The sequence below is a fragment of the Oreochromis niloticus genome, linkage group LG7 (genome assembly GCF_001858045.2).
Source record: "Oreochromis niloticus isolate F11D_XX linkage group LG7, O_niloticus_UMD_NMBU, whole genome shotgun sequence".
NCBI classification, from domain to species: Eukaryota; Metazoa; Chordata; class Actinopteri; order Cichliformes; family Cichlidae; genus Oreochromis; species Oreochromis niloticus.
This window is the reverse complement of record NC_031972.2, coordinates 4,421,162-4,442,852: the sequence shown is the minus strand read 5'-3', so window position 1 is coordinate 4,442,852 and position 21,691 is coordinate 4,421,162. Positions and strand designations below refer to the sequence as shown.

The 21,691-nt window shown below is 36.5% G+C and overlaps 1 protein-coding gene and 1 long non-coding RNA gene across 3 annotated transcripts; both read left to right on the top strand.

Annotated features, from left to right (window-relative positions):
- Positions 1-10,082: 10,082 nt before the first annotated feature.
- LOC109202835 (uncharacterized) lies at positions 10,083-11,762 on the top strand. Its single transcript, XR_002062801.1, has 5 exons — positions 10,083-10,274; positions 10,408-10,491; positions 11,109-11,183; positions 11,273-11,371; positions 11,695-11,762. It is a non-coding gene; the product is annotated as an uncharacterized LOC109202835 (long non-coding RNA).
- A 3,471-nt stretch (positions 11,763-15,233) lies between these two features.
- On the top strand, positions 15,234-19,313 carry LOC109202801 (uncharacterized). Of its 2 annotated transcripts, none has more exons than XM_019361092.2 (9): positions 15,234-15,784; positions 16,180-16,266; positions 16,673-17,188; positions 17,302-17,370; positions 17,466-17,560; positions 18,032-18,158; positions 18,309-18,426; positions 18,506-18,588; positions 18,727-19,313. In XM_019361092.2, the coding sequence occupies exons 3-9, from the start codon at positions 17,117-17,119 to the stop codon at positions 18,838-18,840; spliced, it is 678 nt and encodes a 225-aa protein (XP_019216637.1). In that variant the 5' UTR covers positions 15,234-15,784; positions 16,180-16,266; positions 16,673-17,116; the 3' UTR covers positions 18,841-19,313. The 2 variants fall into 2 exon arrangements, with proteins under 2 accessions (XP_019216637.1, XP_019216638.1); XM_019361093.2 differs by having other exon boundaries at positions 15,239-15,784; positions 18,512-18,588.
- Positions 19,314-21,691: the final 2,378 nt, after the last annotated feature.

Genomic DNA, 21,691 nt, shown 5'->3' with positions numbered 1-21,691 from the left:
ATGCAGAAAACTAATATATGATTAATTTTATAGACAACATTTTTTTAAATGGCCACATGAATAAAAAGAACATTAAAAAATTCCTACTTCCTAATGGTGTCTACCATTTACGTGATTTATTCTACTGGAGATATTTGTGAAATATTCTCCAGTGCATTTACACTGACTGAAATTAACATTGTGTAACATTTAAAAATTCTCCTTCAAGTATCAGATAAAATGTTACACATTTTATAGTTCATAATTCAAGTGCACACGACCAAGCTGCAATGGCCTAAACCCAACTAAAATGCTGCCGTGGCCCTAACAGAGCTGCGGATAACAACAAACACATATCTGCAAACCTTACCTGAATGAACCAATGCTGCAAAGAAGAGTGGGCCAGAATTTTTCAATAATAATGTAATCGATGAAGTTATTCAAAAAGATTATTGAAATGTTCACGTGTCTCTACAAGCTACTGAATCATAGAGTACACTGCACTTAATTTTTCACATTGATCTTAATTTTGGTTAAACAAGTGACATGGTGGAATATGAGTTTGTATTTAAATAATTTTCTTTTAAGGGACAAATGATTTTGTTAATATTTGCTAATATCCAAAACCCTAAATTTGAAATAGGCTTTACTTTCTCATTTACACGTTTCCACAACACCAAAACCCTTTACTTTGAATTCAATTCAGTTTTATTTATATAGCACCAAATCAAAACAACAGTTCCCTCAAGGCATTTTATATTGAAAAGCAAAAACCCTATAATAATATAAAAAAAACCAGAGAAACCCCAACAATCATATCGCTCCCATGAGCAAGTGATTTGGCGACAGTGGAAAGGAAAAACTCCTTTTTAACAGGAAGGAACCTCCAGCAGAACCAGGACAGGAGAGGGACGTCCATGTGCAGCAATGGGAGCAGATATGGAAGGTAAAGTCCAAAGTGGTCCCAATGGTATAGGGTGATCGATTTCTATTTCTATAACTGATTCGATTTGACTTTGACACAGACAGTCAAAAATATTATAATTCTGATCATTTATCTACAGCAGGGGTGTCAAACTCAATTGCAAGGGGGCCAAAACTCAAGGCACACTTTAGGTCGCAGGCCAAACAAGATAAATATTTATTGAACACACTAAAACAATGTTTTTTAAACATAAATATGAATAAAAACAGACAGGAATATTATTCCAGATTAAATAAACTTAAAAAAAATAAACTTTAAATATTTTGCTCTTCATAAAAATATATCCTGTCAAAATTATGCAAGTTAGAAATATGAACATGCTGCCAAAACCCCCAGAAAAAATAGATGAAAACATACAAGGTTGGAGCCGCATGTAGACAGAGCTGGGGCATTGCTTCAGGAATGGAACTAATAAACTGTGCTTCAGTGTCATACTTTCCCTTGAGTGTATCATTACACTGCAGCTCCATCTGAATCTGCACAGGTGCAGTTCAGCAAAGTCCGCTGACTTGGTGCAACATTACTTGGCAACAGGGAAAGTGAGGCAAGTTGCACTGGTGCATTTGTGACAGCTTCATTTGAAATGCCTTCACTGCATCACACATGCCATGTCCATGAACTGACAGATTTCCTTGCTGAGCTCAAAAACTCAATTGAGAACTTTTATCCCAACTCAGCCAACAGAAATTGACGTTGATTTAAACTTTTAGCTCAGATAAAATTTAGTTTGCGTTACAGTGATCATTACATGCTCGATTTTTAGTACTTTACCACACAGCGTTTCCTGGTGTATGATGCAGTGATATGCTGATAACTCACCGGTACAGTTCTCCTGCATCTTTACTCGCATCCTGCTGACTAGTCCGCTTTTTTCACAGCACAACACCGGCGCTCCATCCAACAAGTTTGTCCCAGGGCAGTTAGTTTCATGTCGGTTACACTTTGACATACGTTTTAAAAAATGTCTTTTCCTGTCGTTGTCCCGTGCATCGATTTAATGTTCAATATTTCCTCTCCACGGATGAAGATGGCCAGCTGTGCAATGTCCATCATGTCTGTACTTTCATCCACAGCAACAGAGTATGCAATAAAGTTTTTGCTTCTTTCACACAACTGTGTTCTTAAATCAGTGGCCATCTCACAAACCCGTATTTCTCCTCAGGCTCACATTTGCCAAAATCTGCGTTTCGTCTGGACAAAACGCAGATTTTGTCCTTCATCATCAGTGTTGGGACGAACGCGTTATTAAGTAACGCGTTACAGTAACTACGTTATTATTGTGGTAACGAGCACGGTAACTAGTTATTATGCCAAAACCAGGAACGCGTTACTCGTTACTGGGATTTAGATAGGCTCGTTACTCGTTACTTCGTGTGGTGGATATCGCGGAGCTTCCACAGATTCAATAACATTAGCAAGTGGTGGAAGCCAGCAGGTGGATGAAGGAAAAAGGAGGCAAGAGCAGAGACCCGAAGCGGCCGCCGGTCCGCGTGTCAGGTGAACTGAACTTCAGGTAAGAAGTTATGACCTGCAGTCTATCTGGGTCAGATATAAACCAAGTTTAGGTGGAGTTTATTTTCGGTATGCTGACATTTTCGTACTGCGTGCTAGCTAGCATGACGGAGTTTCTATACAGCTGGGTGGGTGCTATGTTACTGATGTTGAACTTTATTTTGTTCATACGGTTAATTATTAGAGTTGCCAACCGTCCCGTAAAAAACAGAATCGTCTGGTATTCAGAGAAAATATTACGCGTTTCGTACTGAGGTGAAAAGGAACACAGTTTGTCCCGGACTTCACTGCGGTCAAGTGAGCCCTCACTTACGAAGTCACAGTCAAGCTAGCCGCCCCGCCAGCCGCACCTAAAATGTGGTTGCACTACTCTTACGTATATTACGGTACGGATGAAGACCGGCTAAGAAACGCAGTCTTTTGTGTCCTGACACTATATTGCTTTACAATCCACTCCCAAATTTGGTTCATCTCCACTTTTCACGCCATGATCCACAGCCAAAATTACTGTACAATTCAGAGAAAATTAACAATAAAATTTAACCAATATACAATACTGTACTTTTATAATATCTTCATGTTTGACCTCAGATTACAGGAAAACTGTAAGAGGTGACGCAGATATTTCACTGGATTCTGACTCTAGGTGACCCCCACTCTTCACCCTGTGATCCACAGACAAATTTACTGTACGGTTTTTGAGAAAATTGATAGTAAACTTTGCACATTTTACTCTACTGTACTCTATATATTCCCATCTTTGACCTCAGATTACAGGAAAACTGTAAGAGGTGACGCAGATATTTCACTGGATTCTGACTCTAGGTGACCCCCACTCTTCACCCTGTGATCCACAGCCAAATTTACTGTACGGTTTTTGAGAAAATTGATAGTAAACTTTACCCAAATTACTGTACTGTACTCTATTATTCAAATCTTTCACCTCAGATTACAGGAAAACTGTAAGAGGTGACGCAGATATTTCACTCGATTCTGACTCTAGGCCATCTCCACTCTTCACCCTGTCATCCACAGACAAATTTACTGTACGGTTTTTGAGAAAAGTGATAGTAAACTTTGCACAATTTACTCTACTGTACTCTATATATTCCAATTTTTGACCCCAGATTACAGGAAAACTGTAAGAGGTGACGCAGATATTTCACTGGATTCTGACTCTAGGTGACCCCCACTCTTCACCCTGTGATCCACAGCCAAATTTACTGTACGGTTTTTGAGAAAATTGATAGTAAACTTTGCACATTTTACTCTACTGTACTCTATATATTCCCATCTTTCACCTCAGATTACAGGAAAACTGTAAGAGGTGACGCAGATATTTCAGTGGATTCTGACTCTAGGTGACCCCCACTCTTCACCCTGTGATCCACAGCCAAATTTACTGTACGGTTTTTGAGAAAATTGATAGTAAACTTTACCCAAATTACTGTACTGTACTCTATTATTCAAATCTTTCACCTCAGATTACAGGAAAACTGTAAGAGGTGACGCAGATATTTCACTCGATTCTGACTCTAGGCCATCTCCACTCTTCACCCTGTCATCCACAGCCAAAATTACTGTACAATTCAGAGAAAATTAACAATAAAATTTAACCAATATACAATACTGTACTTTTATAATATCTTCATGTTTGACCTCAGATTACAGGAAAACTGTAAGAGGTGACGCAGATATTTCACTGGATTCTGACTCTAGGTGACCCCCACTCTTCACCCTGTGATCCACAGACAAATTTACTGTACGGTTTTTGAGAAAATTGATAGTAAACTTTGCACATTTTACTCTACTGTACTCTATATATTCCCATCTTTGACCTCAGATTACAGGAAAACTGTAAGAGGTGACGCAGATATTTCACTGGATTCTGACTCTAGGTGACCCCCACTCTTCACCCTGTGATCCACAGCCGAATTTACTGTACGGTTTTTGAGAAAATTGATAGTAAACTTTACCCAAATTACTGTACTGTACTCTATTATTCAAATCTTTCACCTCAGATTACAGGAAAACTGTAAGAGGTGACGCAGATATTTCACTCGATTCTGACTCTAGGCCATCTCCACTCTTCACCCTGTCATCCACAGACAAATTTACTGTACGGTTTTTGAGAAAAGTGATAGTAAACTTTGCACAATTTACTCTACTGTACTCTATATATTCCAATTTTTGACCCCAGATTACAGGAAAACTGTAAGAGGTGACGCAGATATTTCACTGGATTCTGACTCTGGGTGACCCCCACTCTTCACCCTGTGATCCACAGACAAATTTACTGTACGGTTTTTGAGAAAAGTGATAGTAAACTTTGCACATTTTACTCTACTGTACTCTATATATTCCAATTTTTGACCCCAGATTACAGGAAAACTGTAAGAGGTGACGCAGATATTTCACTGGATTCTGACTCTAGGTGACCCCCACTCTTCACCCTCTCATCCACAGACAAATTTACTGTACGGTTTTCCAGAAAATTGATAGTAAACTTTGCACAATTTACTCTACTGTATTCTATATATTCCCATCTTTGACCTCAGATTACAGGAAAACTGTAAGAGGTGACACAGATATTTCACTGGATTCTGACTCTAGGTGACCCCCACTCTTCACCCTGTCATCCACAGACAAATTTACTGTACGGTTTTTGAGAAAATTGATAGTAAACTTTGCACATTTTACTCTACTGTACTCTATATATTCCCATCTTTGACCTCAGATTACAGGAAAACTGTAAGAGGTGACGCAGATATTTCACTGGATTCTGACTCTAGGTGACCCCCACTCTTCACCCTGTCACCCACAGCCAAATTTACTGTACGGTTTTTGAGAAAATTGATAGTAAACTTTGCACATTTTACTCTACTGTACTCTATATATTCCCATCTTTGACCTCAGATTACAGGAAAACTGTAAGAGGTGACGCAGATATTTCACTGGATTCTGACTCTAGGTGACCCCCACTCTTCACCCTGTCACCCACAGCCAAATTTACTGTACGGTTTTTGAGAAAATTGATAGTAAACTTTGCACATTTTACTCTACTGTACTCTATATATTCAAATCTTTGACCTCAGATTACAGGAAAAGTATAAGAGGTGACGCAGATATTTCAGTGGATTCTGACTCTAGGCCATCTCCACTCTTCACCCTCTCATCCACAGCCGAATTTACTGCACGGTTTTCCAGAAAATTGATAGTAAACTTTGCACAATTTACTCTACTGTACTCTATATATTCCCATCTTTCACCTCAGATTACAGGAAAACTGTAAGAGGTGACGCAGATATTTCACTGGATTCTGACTCTAGGCCATCTCCACTCTTCACCCTGTCATCCACAGCCGAATTTACTGTACGGTTTTCCAGAAAATTGATAGTAAACTTTGCACAATTTACTCTACTGTACTCTATATATTCCCATCTTTCACCTCAGATTACAGGAAAACTGTAAGAGGTGACGCAGATATTTCACTGGATTCTGACTCTGGGTGACCCCCACTCTTCACCCTGTGATCCACAGACAAATTTACTGTACGGTTTTTGAGAAAAGTGATAGTAAACTTTGCACATTTTACTCTACTGTACTCTATATATTCCCATCTTTCACCTCAGATTACAGGAAAACTGTAAGAGGTGACGCAGATATTTCACTGGATTCTGACTCTGGGTGACCCCCACTATTCACCCTGTCATCCACAGCCAAATTTACTGTACGGTTTCTGAGATTGCTGTGTTAACAGAGTATGACAAAGGCTAAGAAAATATACTGCCTAAAATAATATCAAATTTAAACAAGTAATTACTAAATTGCCACACCTGCTGTTATTGCCAGGTGTTCGATAGAGCATTATTTAGTCATAAAAAATACATATCATTGACATATCAACAGTAAAAGAAATACTCTCACTATGCAAGACATGTTTGGAAATTCAGTTAATAAATATTGTATGAAATCTATACAGATGTTTGAAGGTATAATGCAAAGCATGTTTGTTTCTTATGGCTTACAAATGTGTTTTCCTTTAACAAAATTTACATTTCGTTTATACAGTTTCGCAGACGAAAAAATAAAATAGGTTTCCTGAACTGTTCTTCATGGCCCAAATTTTGAATCCTTTTGAGGGTGATGCATTATCCATGAAGGTGGGCAATTTGTTCATTGATCTCTGACCCTCACTGACTCTGACGTCTCCTAATTCTGCTTCCAGCCTTGCTGATTAATTTGTTCTTCCTTTTGGCATCCCTGTCACTGATGCTGTCACCAGTTGTACACAACATCTCTGCTTGTCCACCAGTCTAATCTGTAATTCAGGTGAACCCAGAATTACCTGTATCTTTGTAATGTTTCAAAAAATATACACTATATGTTGATGTGTATTGTCCCACCTTTCTTTCCTTTATAAGTAAGAATCTCTATGGTTTTAATGACAATTCATATACAGATTGCGGATGACATTTTATTCAACACTCAAATAAGTTCCTCACCAGCATACTGTAGTACAATTTCAGCCCACTGTTAATAAACCCATCCAATGCAGCGTTATCAGAGAAATTATGCAAGTGTTATGTTTGTATGTACTAGTAATCTATTTATCATTTATCATGACTCCTGCTCTGATGATTATTTTCTTCTCCTTCTGTAATTTTAATAGATAAAGGATGTTGAACATTAAGCTCCAAACAGGATGAATGAGGAAGACCACAGAGGAGAATCGTGGATGTAGTGAAAGAATACATGCAGATGGTTTTTTTCATGGTGGAGGAGCAACTTCTGATACCATCTTAAAGAAAAAACACATAAAATTGAAGAGTAAAAATAATGACAACAATATGTCTAAATTTTGTATTAATTTTTTAGAGCAAATGCAGTCTTGTCATGGTCAGAGTTGCCCACTCATATTTAACTAATTCAAATAAAATTACTGAATTTAAATGCTTATGTTCTAATAAAAGGCATTGTTTAATACTTCTGCCATGACAACCCAAATAAATCAATGAGAGGGAAACGGGAAGATTAGTCATCAGGCAAGGTTTACTGTTCATTTACCATGCCTTGATAAAAGTAAGCTTAACAAAAGAAAAAGGCTGTGGACGAGAACCGGGCGGCTGAGCCAGATCAAAGACATTACTAAAACAAAAAGATGCCAACAGCTTCCCTAAAGTGGAAATCTAATAATATGCAAAACAAAAGGCCTGTGTAGCTGCTTGACACATAAGGTCAGTCACAGGATACAAAAGTGTCATCACCTGCCTAACCTAGTGTTTTTAACACTTAAAGCTCATTTGAATGTGTTTGGGGTACTCCGATCTTATCTGTCCAGCCTCACACCCAAACACTCTATTCACACACACAGACACCTACTAACAAAAGTTCAAAGACAGTCAGAAGCCAACCTGGCCTGGGAGCTGTTTTTTTAAATTATCCCAGGCAAGCGATTGGTCTACTGTTCCCCAGATCAGCCAATAGAGACGTGCCAATTACCTTTGCATTGGACAATAGAATGAGGCTTGACACCTGAAAGACAAGAGTAACAGAAAACACAGAGCTGGATGCCATGGCATGCAACAGATGTTGTTCCATGCTCATTTTTGATTGTCTCAGTAAATATGTTAAGTGCACAAACGTTGAAAATCTAACTCACTCACTTGTCCAATAGCAAATAATATTTTCTTCTTTGTTTGTTAATTTTCATGTTACTATAAGTAATAGTAGTCTTAGAGGTATAAAAACAATTTTCAATTCTCATAATTTATATGAAAGTCTTTAATCACATCTTTTACAATATATTTTAAGCAATATGCTTTTGTCTTTTTCTCTGACACTCATTGTCTTTAACATTAATATTATGAATTACCTATACAATATCTTGCCTTTTGATTGCAGGTTTCATACATTTTTTTGTTTTTTTCATACTGTAACTCATAGAAATATTTCTGCCAATACTATTTTGATTATATTTTATACATGACATTAAAAGGTTGTACATTGCCTTAACATTTTTTAGATTTTGCTTCATTATTTGAATTAAATTAGTATTTTTTGTTAATTCAATGCAAACTGATGTGTGGGACAAGAGTCACATGACATATAGCCAACCCACCTTTGATCTTTCGGTATTTGAGTCGTTGCGTCGCACGGACAGATAACGTAGCTTTCATTGCGACAGAAAACGGTTATATGTGGTTACGCTGTCATTACATATTATTAGTACACTGAACTTTTCTTCGAGGCCTACGTGGACAAAAATTTTCGGTTTACCCACCAACAATAAAATGGAAAGGTGAGTAATTAACACTAAAAATTGGACTATTAACAAGAAACGAGAACATTCTAGCCATTTAATGCCAGTTATTTTCCTCAGTCTAATTATAGAAAATTGTTTTAGATTGTTTGCGCTTTGTATATAGTCTTCGTCCAGAAATGTGTCTAAAATCATAATTTTTAGAATTTGAAAACTTTAATAATATTGATATACTAACCGATGGAGAGCATATATATATAGAAATATAACATATACCTAAGATTAGATTTTGTACTCTTAGGCGTACATTTAAAAGTAACACACTCCATTTAAGCGTAGTTAAAACTTTTGATGTTGTATCTTTTTTTAAATATAAATATTCATTAAGAAAAAGAAGTGATAACACATTGAGATAATTGAAAGATACGTAACATTTTGTAGTACGAAAAAATACGTTAAAACAAAATCCATGTTTGGTTGAATTAGTTGTAAAACAACCATAATAAGTAACACTGTTCACCATGATAAATAACTCATCTCACAAAAGTCTTTTTGTCACATAAGGTCATAAATTCTCTTTTAAGCATTTGCACTGGGTATTACCAGATTTTAATTTTTCATTGGCTTGACACAATGACTCTTTCATGTCGTTGTGATTGTGATAATGATTGTAAAATACGTTCAGAGCAACGGTCTTTAACAGCTTGTCTTTGTGGTTTAGGAGCCACTCAAAATGTATATCTAACAGAGTATAACATTATTAATAGTAATAAATCAGGTAGGGAATGTGTATTATACACAGTGAATTAGTGCTTGTGTTTTTTAACTATAGTGTTGATTACAGTAATTTGCACTGTGAATTTTAAAACTTAGAACTTAGTGATAGTGTATTAGCAAATAAACATTAAAAAGGACTGTGTTAGTTAGCACTTGTATGTCCAAAAATCTAACTGCTACCTGTTATGTTGTTGGCATAGAAAAATGCACCCAAAAGATTTTTCCGCATCATGCGTTTTGGACATCACTAGAGTGTGGGTACTTGGAGTGCCCCAAAATGTTTTCTGAAGTCTATTAAACTTAAATGAAGAGTTCACATTTATGCTGTTTCATATGTTATTGTTGATCAGCATTGCAAGGTTGATCTCAGGATAACAGATATGTTCATATGGTTTGTTTTTCTTTGTATTAATTTTCATTTGTCTCAAAATTTCAGGACCTGCACTTTTTCAGTTTTTGGAAAGGCAAGTAATTTAACAAAAAATAATGTGATACATTATTGTGGTGTAAGTGATACAGATTGAACAAAGATGTGTTAATGTCACTGTTCTCTTTTACATAAAAGGCACGTACAATTTCAAAATCCCTGCCAAATATATTAGAGGTCATTCACAAGTATGCTGAACCCGGGACCAGTCTAAAGACCTACAGTATTCACAAAGTGCATGGCTTTTGGGAAAATGTCTCAAGAGATTTGGGAGTGCCTAATACATGTCTTAATAGGAAAAAATTCTCAAAGCAGTCCTGCAGTATGAAAAGGTAAGCAATGTTTTTTCACAAAGTATTTATATTTATTCCATTTAAAAAAAAAAGTTTAAAAAAAGAACAGATATTTCTTTGGTAGAACTTCCTGTAATAAAAATTATTATGCAAAAATCAAATATTTTTACAGACCACATCAGGGGTAGAGGGTCCCTTGCTACAGACTGATTTTCCTACTGCAGAGACAACACTTGGAGATGATGTTCCTTCCATTGTAAGAAATGTGTCATACACTTACTGTCAGATTTAAAATTTTGAAGCCATTATGACAACCTTATCCAGCTATAGTAGAGAGCCAGCTTTTTAGATACAAATAAAACAAATTCACTCCAAAATTTCATCTTTAAAATAATTTAAATCTTGAAACAGAGTAATAATGAGTCATATGGAGAGCAAGAAAGTAGATTACAATAGGCCTAACAGCAAGTAAACACATATCAAAGCAAATCACCAAACCATGAGGTGTAGAGCCTTAAGCACCCACAGGACAGCCTCACAAAGACCTGAGTGTCACATCTGACCTCCATTTTAAAGGAGTAACCAACTCATCCTCCTGCTGCTGACTAACTTTTCACTCCTTGTCTTCCACCCTTCTAATTTCTCCATTTGATCTTGTTATTGCCCAATCAAGTTCCAAAATCTGAATCAGAATATTACTTTATCATTTACAATAATTATAGTACTATATTCCTTTGCTGAATATTTTTTCCCTTATAAAACCGTCATTACATAGTGATTCCTTTCAAAATATTTTGTAATAATGTATGTTAACAAAGACATACAGATATTTCAGTCTAATTGTTATGTTTTAATTAATTTGTGATTCGTTAGAATGAGGAAGACATTGTTCTTGTGCCAAAGTCTCCACAATCTGTAGGAAATGTACCTTTACCTTCAAGAAAAGAGGTAATTATTTGTATATTATTTAGTATTACATTGTGATACCTTGGAAAAACATTAATTTGTAAATTAACGAAAACGCTTTCTCTTCCCAGGATGCACTTCAAAAAACTGCAGAGAGCGGCATCCAGACCCCAGACACACAATCCCTCGAGAGTGACTCTAAATCTTCATCTTCAAATGCAAATGCTACGGTAATTTCATAACTTTTGCTGTTTTTAATGCACAACAGAGAAAGAAACACGGAGTTTATATTTTGTTAAACACTATCAGGATGTAATTATTATATTAAAATTTTGTCTTTTTAAATGTAATCCAAAGTTTAAATTTAAAGTTAAAATCTTTTTGTGATGATCTTTAGAGGTAAAATAAATATTTCTTAGTCATATTCACTTACTTGTACTATGGGTTCATTAGTGAAATTGTAACATAATGATGCTGTTTCATAGAGACACTGTAGTGACAAACATTGAAAGTATTTATATCTTTTTTTGAAATATATATCTGTATGTTGCAGAGGAATGAATCAGATGAATCAGCTAAGGTCAACACAGACAGTAGCAGTTCAGGAGAAAGATTTTTCCCATCTGGTTTGCCACAGCAGAAACTTTCTTTTCATAAATGAGAATGAATGGAAGGAGTTACGGCAACATCAGTCAGGAAGACTATTTAAAGGACTGCAGTGGACAAATATAATTGCTAGTGGAATCAGAACCCTAAATCCGTACTGCAGTTTTGGATTTCGGAGACACAGTGTGAAAAAACTCTCTTCAAGATCAAAGGCACCGGTTTTCAGGTGTATGGGGTACTGCAGATTTCAGGACTGCCCTGTCACTGTGGCTGTGGTGGTTTATGACGAAGAGACACTGAAAGCAGAAGTCGTTTTTAAAGGAGGTGAGGTCTGCCATAATAACAAAGAGCTGAAAAGGCGGCCTGTGCGTGCACAATCACGTCAAAGTGCTGGAGAACTCCTCAAAAACAAATTACCAAGGAGCTTGTACTTGGAGTCTTTACAGAAAGTGCCACAAAAGGTGATCCAATCTGGCAACAGGGATGATGCTCCAACAAAGAAGTCTTGAAAACATTGCATGGTCTGAAAGAAAAGCCAGTAGAGCAGATCCCAACGAGCTGATTGGCTTACAAAAGATAATTCAACAGTATCAGGACACTGAAAAGGATGTACTGCAGAAGATTCTGATGCATCCAAAGGGCATAATGCTATGGTCTAAGAAAACCTTGTCAGTTTTTCATCAAAGATGCAAAGAAGACATTGTGTACTTTGATGCCACTGGAAGTATAATAAGAAAAGAAAGTGCTGGAAGGCCACCATATTATGTGTATGAGTTGGTTGTCAGAAACCCATCCAAGGTGCTTCTCCTCTTCCAGTTGCTACATATGTCACATGTGACCACACTACTGCCTCTGTGACATACTTCTTGCAGGCCTTTCAGACTGATCTGGTAAGAGCATTTGGTAATCGGGCCTACAACAGGCCTGTCATGTTCATGTGTGATGGATCCCTAGTACTCCTTCGATCCATTTCCATGACATTCTGCAGAACAAGTCTAGAGGATCTGCTGCAAGTACTATGTCTTACTCACTGGCCAGCATTCAGACAGGAATTCAACATTCCCATTCTTCATCGATGTTTGAGCCATGTCATGAAAAATGCCAAGGACCTTTGTAAAAAACAGTGAGTACATTTATATCAATAATTAAAAAAGAATACAAGATTTGTAATGTAAAGGCCCAACTAACAGTGATTTCATTCGTTCATTTTCCCAGCATTCCAGAGAACTACAGGCTTGGAATGCATGTGTTTGGGCTCCTTGCATGCTGTGATAACTTAAAAGACATGGATGATGTTGTCCATAGTGCAGCAATAGTGTTTGGCAGTCCTTGTAGTGGAAGGAACGTAACAAAACACTACAACAACTTGAAATCCTTATGCAAAAAAGGGGGACCCTGGATTTGGATGAAAAGACTGTGATTGCTGAGGACTACAAGGTTAGCTAAGATTTATTAAGTAATCTTATTAATAATTTTTACTTGTGTATGTCCCAAATGAATTAATGAATTTAAATTATTAAAATATATATATATTTTAAACCACAATAACATTTATATAATTAATTTCTCTTTGCTTTGATAACTTACTGAATATAGATATATATCTGTTTTACAGACTGATGTTCAGAATGCCCCCTTGAAGACCCATTTCCAGGCAATTGTTGACAATGCAACACTGGACTGTGAGGGTGAAAGAAACATCTTTCATGCACCCAAATTTATTGCCGGTCTGGTAAATCACCTTCTACCACATGCAACTTTGTGGTCATCAATGATGCTCGGTAATTTTTTATTTGTTGTATTACTATCATAAATTGTCATTTATTAATAAATGTAAATGTGATAAATGTTGAATTATCTATTTTAATTATGTTTTTGAATTACTTGTATTCTTCTTAGGGATCTTGGACGTCATGGTACTGGTCCTGCTTACCAGCAGCTCAGTAAACTCTATAGTGACATTCAGCAATCCAAGAACCAGGTATCATAGCGAGAAGAATAAGTGAAAAGAAACATAATTGTATATAAATTTACAATCCATAGATATGACTTAAACAATGTACTATTGCATTTAAGAATTTTACACAAGACAACAGAACCCAAGGAATCATGGAGAAAAGCCAGTGGGATTTGAAAAAAATCCGTATCCAGAGAAGGAGACTGACAAGGCTTGATGACTTTGTGGAAATTTATCAAAAATGCATGATGCCCTCCTGCTTGAATATGCAGACATGAAAAATCAAGACAAAAGGTATGAATAACTTCCTAATAATGAAATGATGTTTTATACAAATAGAACAAGAAACTAAGAAAAAGTGAAAACATTTGGCTATGACTGTAGAATTAAGAGTGATAAATAAGTAAGCACTAAAGTATGTATGTGTAATCAACAGTCTTTTCGCGTGGAAATGGAGAAATGGAAAGACAAACGCATTAAACGGAAAGGTGTGTACGTGTCACCGTTAGTGACGAACTGCCACTGAAGAAAAAGAAAACTGAGGTAAGTCATCATGTTCCCATTATTTTCAATAATTAAACCTTGTGATGTCCTCCCAATTGCCATACTCCTTTTGTCCTCTGGGGTAAAGCGTCTGCTTTGACTATTTATAAAGCATCAATTATAAATTTAAATTATCATCCGTGGAATACAGTTTTATCAAACTGTATTCCAACTGATTACCTGAAATTTTATGTTTTTGACAATGTATTACACCTAGGCATGGGCCTTAGTGAACCCCCACTTTAATGACAACAATGCATGTCCATAGGTGACACAAGTGCGGAGGAAGCTCAGGTTTTTTGCTTTTTGCTGGTCACACCATGTACAGCTTTGTTTTCAGCAGTTGTAGGCCAAGGGCATATGAATTAAACAAGCTTTCAAGGGTGATCATTGTCTTTTGGAGACCTACTGTATTAAGCACAGCTCGCGTGCCCTGACTGCAGGCAAGCAAGTTTGCAATCGTACACTAGCATGTTCTCTGTACAGCTGGACACATACTGCCCATGTTTTTCTCTCATAGTTCCTCTGTTTACTTGGGATGTAATGTTGGACAGAGTCCTTTAAGGGGACTAGGCACTCATACACAGTCATATCAGTGCCTGTATGGTACACCAACAGCAGGACAGATGCTCACTCGTTACATACATCTCAAATCAGAACAAGTTTGTGTCATTGATGACCATATTCTATTGTCTATTATTCTATTATATAAAGTCATTCAAAAATGTTATCTGTTAACAGATAAAAGGGAAGACCACTGTTCAAACTTTAAACAGGAACAGCACAAACAACATGATGCTCGTCAAAACCAGGTATTTTTAGATATGTTTTTAAAGTCTACATTTATGTTTTGTGTGTTATTGTCATAAATGACTCTGAAAATTGACATGTGTCTATCTTTGTAGGATGAGAGCCAGGAACAAATAGCCGTTTGCCAAAAAATAGCAACATACATGGCTAATAAAGTGTCGGTCACAGTATGGAAGGAGATTTATGTGCCTTCAAAGTGGATGCAATTGTGAATGCAGCTAACGAAAGTCTCTCTCACATGGGTGGACTTGCAAAGGCACTGTCTGCTACTGGAGGACGTACTATCCAAGCAGAGAGTGATGTCTTCATTGCCAAAAATGGCAAATTAAAGGCTGGACAAGTTGCAGTTACCACAGCAGGCAAACTACCTTGCATGAAGCTGATTCATTTGGTAGGCCCGTGTCTGCAGAATGACCCCACAGTGCACATGATATCCCATGCAAAGAAACTTTTAACTAAAGGTATTTTGAATGTCATGACATGTGCAGAAGAGCACAAATTTTCATCTGTTGCCATTCCAGCAGTGAGCTCTGGAATATTCAACTTTCCAGTCTCAACTTGTGCTGATGTTGTAGTCACCACAATCAAAAAGTACATTAAACATAAGAACCCCACAAGTCCTCCATTTGAAATACACCTGGTAAACAATGATGATCCAACCGTGAAGGAAATGGAAAGGGCCTTCAAAGAGATCCTTTTGGAGCCACTCTCTGATGTCAGGAGGACAGTGAGTACACCCATTTTTAAAGTATAATTGTTATCTTTAGTGTTAGAAAAAATGATAACAATCAGCATGAATAAATAATTATTATGAAATAACAAGTGAAATTGAAGAATTATAGCATCTTTGATGCATAGAATAACCCTTTTCAAATTGTGCAATAAAATTAGGCCACAAAAAGTAGCAGTCATTAAATACATTCAGGCTATGTTGTTCTTCTTCATTTGTTATGATTTTGTAAGCCAACAAACACCGCACTTAGTTAGTATTATGTGAAATATATCAGCATTAATAACGTGTAATTCATGCAAAAGGTAATGCCATGTTTTCCTTAATAAAACATTACTTAAATGATCACAGCAGTAACAAATATTTCTTTTAAATTCAACCCACAAATCGAGGGGCCAGAGGATTCTCCATCTACACTGGAAAGGACAGAGCACCTTGAGAGAAACACAACCGGTCTAACAAAGGACACTGCATCACAGGTGATGTTCACAACAAACTCTAATTCAAAAACTATGTCATGTGTTTGAAAAACCAAGTTTGTTAGTACATATTTTTGTAATTATATATTAGATTTTATTATATGTATGGTTGATGAATGAAAATTACAGATCACAGAAAAATGACAAATGTCAGTCCAACAATAATGTAACATTTACAAGTTACTGGCCTTAATTTTACAAGAACAACAGTAACTGACTCAATTTTTAACTTCTTATTGTAGTTTAACATCTCAAATAAATTACATTAAAATCTATGTCAAATTTGGAGATGTTTTCGTGTTGTTGCGTCAGGTACATAAAATACTTTTAAAAATTACATTTAAAACCTCTCCTAAGAAGAATTTTTAGAACTTTATTTAGTTACTATTGTGTTGTTGAAACACAGGTCGCATATTTGTGGAAACAACAGGAAACGGAAGTTGTTGTTTCTGTGGTCCCATCTCAGATTAGAGGTAACAACTTTGTCATACATCACAGTGAGTTCCTGACCCTTAGACCACACAGCTGGCTTGTTGGAGAGGTATGTAATCCAGGTATTAACCCGCCTTCCCCCCAAAAGTACTGCATAAGGATAACGTTAAAGCTGGGGCAGAACATTAGTTGTTCCCTACACATTCAGTAAGTACTGCTTTAGATCTACATTCCAGGCATATCCTCATGACTGAATACTGAGTATACCTAAGTAAAAAACTCTTTATTAACCTTTGTATTCAAAAAATTTATCATGTTTACAAAGTAATAAAAGTTTATTTATTATACTCCTCAGGTCATTGAAAGTCTCCTGCACCACTGGGCCATTCGGCTGAATCTGGGGAATAATATCTACATTATGAACCACTACACGAGCGGTGTGATCCTCTATGGAGAGAGAGAACTAATCAGGAGACAAAGCTTGTCCAAGGTAAATTTTTATTTCATATATTCTAGAATTCAGTTTTTTAAATTTTATCAATCTCTTGATATAAATGAAAAAGTATTGTTGCAAATTTGTAAGTAATTCCTAATATGTCACAGGTGAACTTTGACAACTATCGAGCCATTTTATCCTTTGTGAACATTGGAAATATACACTGGAAGTTTCTGGTTAGTACAAGCAGCATTTCTGTGAAAAAAAAGTTTGTTTCAATAAAACATTCTTCATAATTTATGTACTTTTTAAATTTATATATCTATCGCAGTACATAAATGCAGATGACAGCTGTCTGTATTTGGTCGATCCTTCAAGAAACTCTTTGGAGCAGGAAGAGTCTGACCGTGCAGCCAAAAGATTCCGGTAATTATGCGTTATTACATGTATATAATAATAACATAAAATATTAGGTACTCTGTAATGCCATTAGAAAAGTGACAGGAGGACAGAGGATGTCTTTTTCTATAGGTGAACATATGGTTGTAGATGAAAGTGTAATAAAATCCATGGTTATCAGTTCTTTAAAGAATTTTAAAAAATTACTTCAAAATTACACACATATGTAATTTTAAATAATAAAAATACCCTGACAGTGTTTAAGCAGTGAGACATTTGACACAGTTAACATTTGTAGATTTCAAAGAACATGTTATTATTTTTGATACTTCATGTAACATAATCTAGAGCACAGGGCTTTCTGATACGCCATTAAAAACACATTGATATGTATTATATGTGTCTATGTGATTTATGAAAAAGTAGAGAATGTTCTTTTTCTGTGTGACTTTTATCTTTCATTTCTATATAAATGTCATGTACATTATGTTCACACAGTGAATACTTCAAAATGAGAAGGACATGCTACAACAAAACAGACTGGGTGAATGTGAGACTTCGAGGAGGAGTACTGACACATCCATTTCAACGTGATGGTTCTAGCTGCGGAGTAATGGTCATCATGGTATGTTACCACATTAAAGCAATAATATTGTTCTGTAAAATTAGATAAGAAGATAAGTTAAAATAATCTCAAAAGGTTAAACTATTTAAATAGGAAGTGTAACATTTGCAGATGTTTTCAATTAAATTTTATTTTTTGTTTTCATTTCAGATGGCCAAAGCAGTAATGGAAGCATTCCCAAATAAACCAGAAATGACATTTTTGACGACAAAAAAAGAGATGGCCCAGGCACGAAGGACATTTGCACAGACAATACTTGAGGCCTCAGGTGTGTAATCTCTTTTTCAAGTGGACATATTTGTTTGTGTCAAACTGATTGACACTAACATATATATATATATTTTATGTTTTAGTATTTGACAGTGACACCAACTGTGCCATGTGTGCAACAGCGAAACCACCCAATCCAGGACCCTCCATCACTGACTGGGTATAGTGTTTTTAAAAATAGTTTTATGTTATCTACCACAAAGTATTTGACTCTGTGTTGTTAAGGATTGTAATTTATGAAATCATAGAATTATTTACTTCATGTGTTTATGAAAACTCATATGTTATTTGTTTACAGATCCAGTGTGATAACTGCAACTGCTGGTTCCATTCTGAATGCCTGGACATGACAAATGAACAGCTCAGCAGCGCTCAGAAGACAGAGTGGAAGTGTGTGCTTTGTGTAACCTAATTCCACATGCAGTGAAAGGTACTAGAATAATCTGCTTATAGTTATTATTGGTGTTTTGAGGAACACATGTGTAAAACACAATATGTATAACATTCTTGCTTTGAGCACGTATTTTAAGTATTTCCTTTTTGATTTTTTGTGTTGATTTGTGTGATGACAGATAATGAATAACAATATATCAAAAATGTATAATAGTAATCTGAGAAATCTGTAATATGAGAAATGTAATTTCTCACCCCAACCGGTCACAGCAGATGGCCGCCCCTCCCTGAGCCTGGTTCTGCTGGAGGTTTCTTCCTGTTAGAAGGGAGTTTTTCCTTCCCACTGTCGCTAAAGTGCTTGCTCATAGGGGGTCATATGATTGTTGGGTGTTTCTCTGTATGTGTTATTGTAAGGTTTAAGTTATTATGTAAAGTGCCTTGAGGTGGATATTGTTGTAATTAAGCGCTGAATAAATAATGTCTAAAACTAAAGTTGCTACTTGAGGTGGTGTGTGAATGTTTTGAAAATTTAAATTTTGTGTGGAAAGAATTTCTTGTAGTTAAGTAAATACTTGAATGAACTCATTTTGTTCAGTAATAGATTAGGATTTAATTTAATCAGAAAACAGTACAGTAATTTGGGTAAAGTTCACTATTGATTTACTGGAAAACCGTACAGTAAATTTGGGTGTGGATCACAGGGTGAAGAGTGGAGGTCACCCAGAGTCAGAATCCAGTGAAATATCTGCGTCACCTCTTACAGTTTTCCTGTAATCTGAGGTCAAAGATGGGAATATATATAGTACAGTACAGTAAATAGTGCAAAGTTTACTATCACTTTTCTCAAAAACCGTACAGTAAATTCGGCTGTGGATGACAGGGTGAAGAGTGGAGATGGCCTAGAGTCAGAATCCAGTGAAATATCTGCGTCACCTCTTACAGTTTTCCTGTAATCTGAGGTCAAAGATGGGAATATATATCGTACAGTACAGTAAATAGTGCAAAGTTTACTATCACTTTTCTCAAAAACCGTACAGTAAATTCGGCTGTGGATGACAGGGTGTCGAGTGGGGGTCACCTAGAGTCAGAATCCAGTGAAATATCTGCATCACCTCTTACAGTTTTCCTGTAATCTGAGGTGAAAGATGGGAATATATAGAGTACAGTAGAGTACATTGTGCAAAGTTTACTATCAATTTTCTCAAAAACCGTACAGTAAATTTGGCTGTGGATCACAGGGTGAAGAGTGGAGATGGCCTAGAGTCAGAATCCAGTGAAATATCTGCGTCACCTCTTACAGTTTTCCTGTAATCTGAGGTCAAAGATGGGAATATATATCGTACAGTACAGTAAATAGTGCAAAGTTTACTATCACTTTTCTCAAAAACCGTACAGTAAATTCGGCTGTGGATGACAGGGTGTCGAGTGGGGGTCACCTAGAGTCAGAATCCAGTGAGATATCAGTGTCACCTCTTATACTTTTCCTGTAATCTGAGGTCAAAGATTTGAATATATAGAGTATAGTAGAGTAAAATGTGCAAAGTTTACTATCACTTTTCTGGAAAACCGTACAGTAAATTTGTCTGTGGATGACAGGGTGAAGAGTGGGGGTCACCCAGAGTCAGAATCCAGTGAAATATCTGCGTCACCTCTTACAGTTTTCCTGTAATCTGAGGTGAAAGATGGGAATATATAGAGTACAGTAGAGTAAAATGTGCAAAGTTTACTATCAATTTTCAGGAAAACCGTACAGTAAATTTGGCTCTGGATGACAGGGTGAAGAGTGGGGGTCACCCAGAGTCAGAATCCAGTGAAATATCTGCGTCACCTCTTACAGTTTTCCTGTAATCTGAGGTCAAAGATGGGAATATATATAGTACAGTACAGTAAATAGTGCAAAGTTTACTATCAATTTTCAGGAAAACCGTACAGTAAATTCGGCTGTGGATCACAGGGTGAAGAGTGGAGATGGCCTAGAGTCAGAATCCAGTGAAATATCTGCGTCACCTCTTACAGTTTTCCTGTAATCTGAGGTCAAAGATGGGAATATATAGAGTACAGTAGAGTAATTTGGGTAAAGTTTACTATCACTTTTCAGGAAAACTGTACAGTAAATTCGGCTGTGGATCACAGGGTGAAAAGTGGGGGTCACCCACAGTCAGAATCCAGTGAAATATCTGCGTCACCTCTTACAGTTTTCCTGTAATCTGAGGTGAAAGATGGGAATATATAGAGTACAGTAGAGTAATTTGGGTAAAGTTTACTATCACTTTTCTCAAAAACCGTACAGTAAATTTGTCTGTGGATGACAGGGTGAAGAGTGGGCGTCACCCAGAGTCAGAATCCGGTGAAATATCTGCGTCACCTCTTACAGTTTTCCTGTAATCTGAGGTCAAAGATGGGAATATATATAGTACAGTACAGTAAATAGTGCAAAGTTTACTATCAATTTTCTCAAAAACCGTACAGTAAACTTGTCTGTGGATGACAGGGTGAAGAGTGGGGGTCACCTAGAGTCAGAATCCAGTGAAATATCTGCGTCACCTCTTACAGTTTTCCTGTAATCTGAGGTCAAAGATGGGAATATATATAGTACAGTACAGTAAATAGTGCAAAGTTTACTATCACTTTTCTCAAAAACCGTACAGTAAATTTGTCTGTGGATGACAGGGTGAAGAGTGGGGGTCACCCACAGTCAGAATCCAGTGAAATATCTGCGTCACCTCTTACAGTTTTCCTGTAATCTGAGGTCAAAGATGGGAATATATATAGTACAGTACAGTAAATAGTGCAAAGTTTACTATCAATTTTCAGGAAAACCGTACAGTAAATTCGGCTGTGGATCACAGGGTGAAGAGTGGAGATGGCCT

What these genes read in the sequence shown, in the direction of transcription:
- LOC109202801 (XM_019361092.2), top strand. Translation starts at nt 17,117, where the DNA reads ATGAACCACTACACGAGCGGTGTGATCCTCTATGGAGAGAGAGAACTA. An exon ending in ATATACACTGGAAGTTTCTG is followed by an intron (nt 17,371 to 17,465) that starts GTTAGTACAAGC and finishes TATCTATCGCAG; the next exon opens with TACATAAATGCAGATGACAG. An exon ending in GACCCTCCATCACTGACTGG is followed by an intron (nt 18,589 to 18,726) that starts GTATAGTGTTTT and finishes ATTTGTTTACAG; the next exon opens with ATCCAGTGTGATAACTGCAA.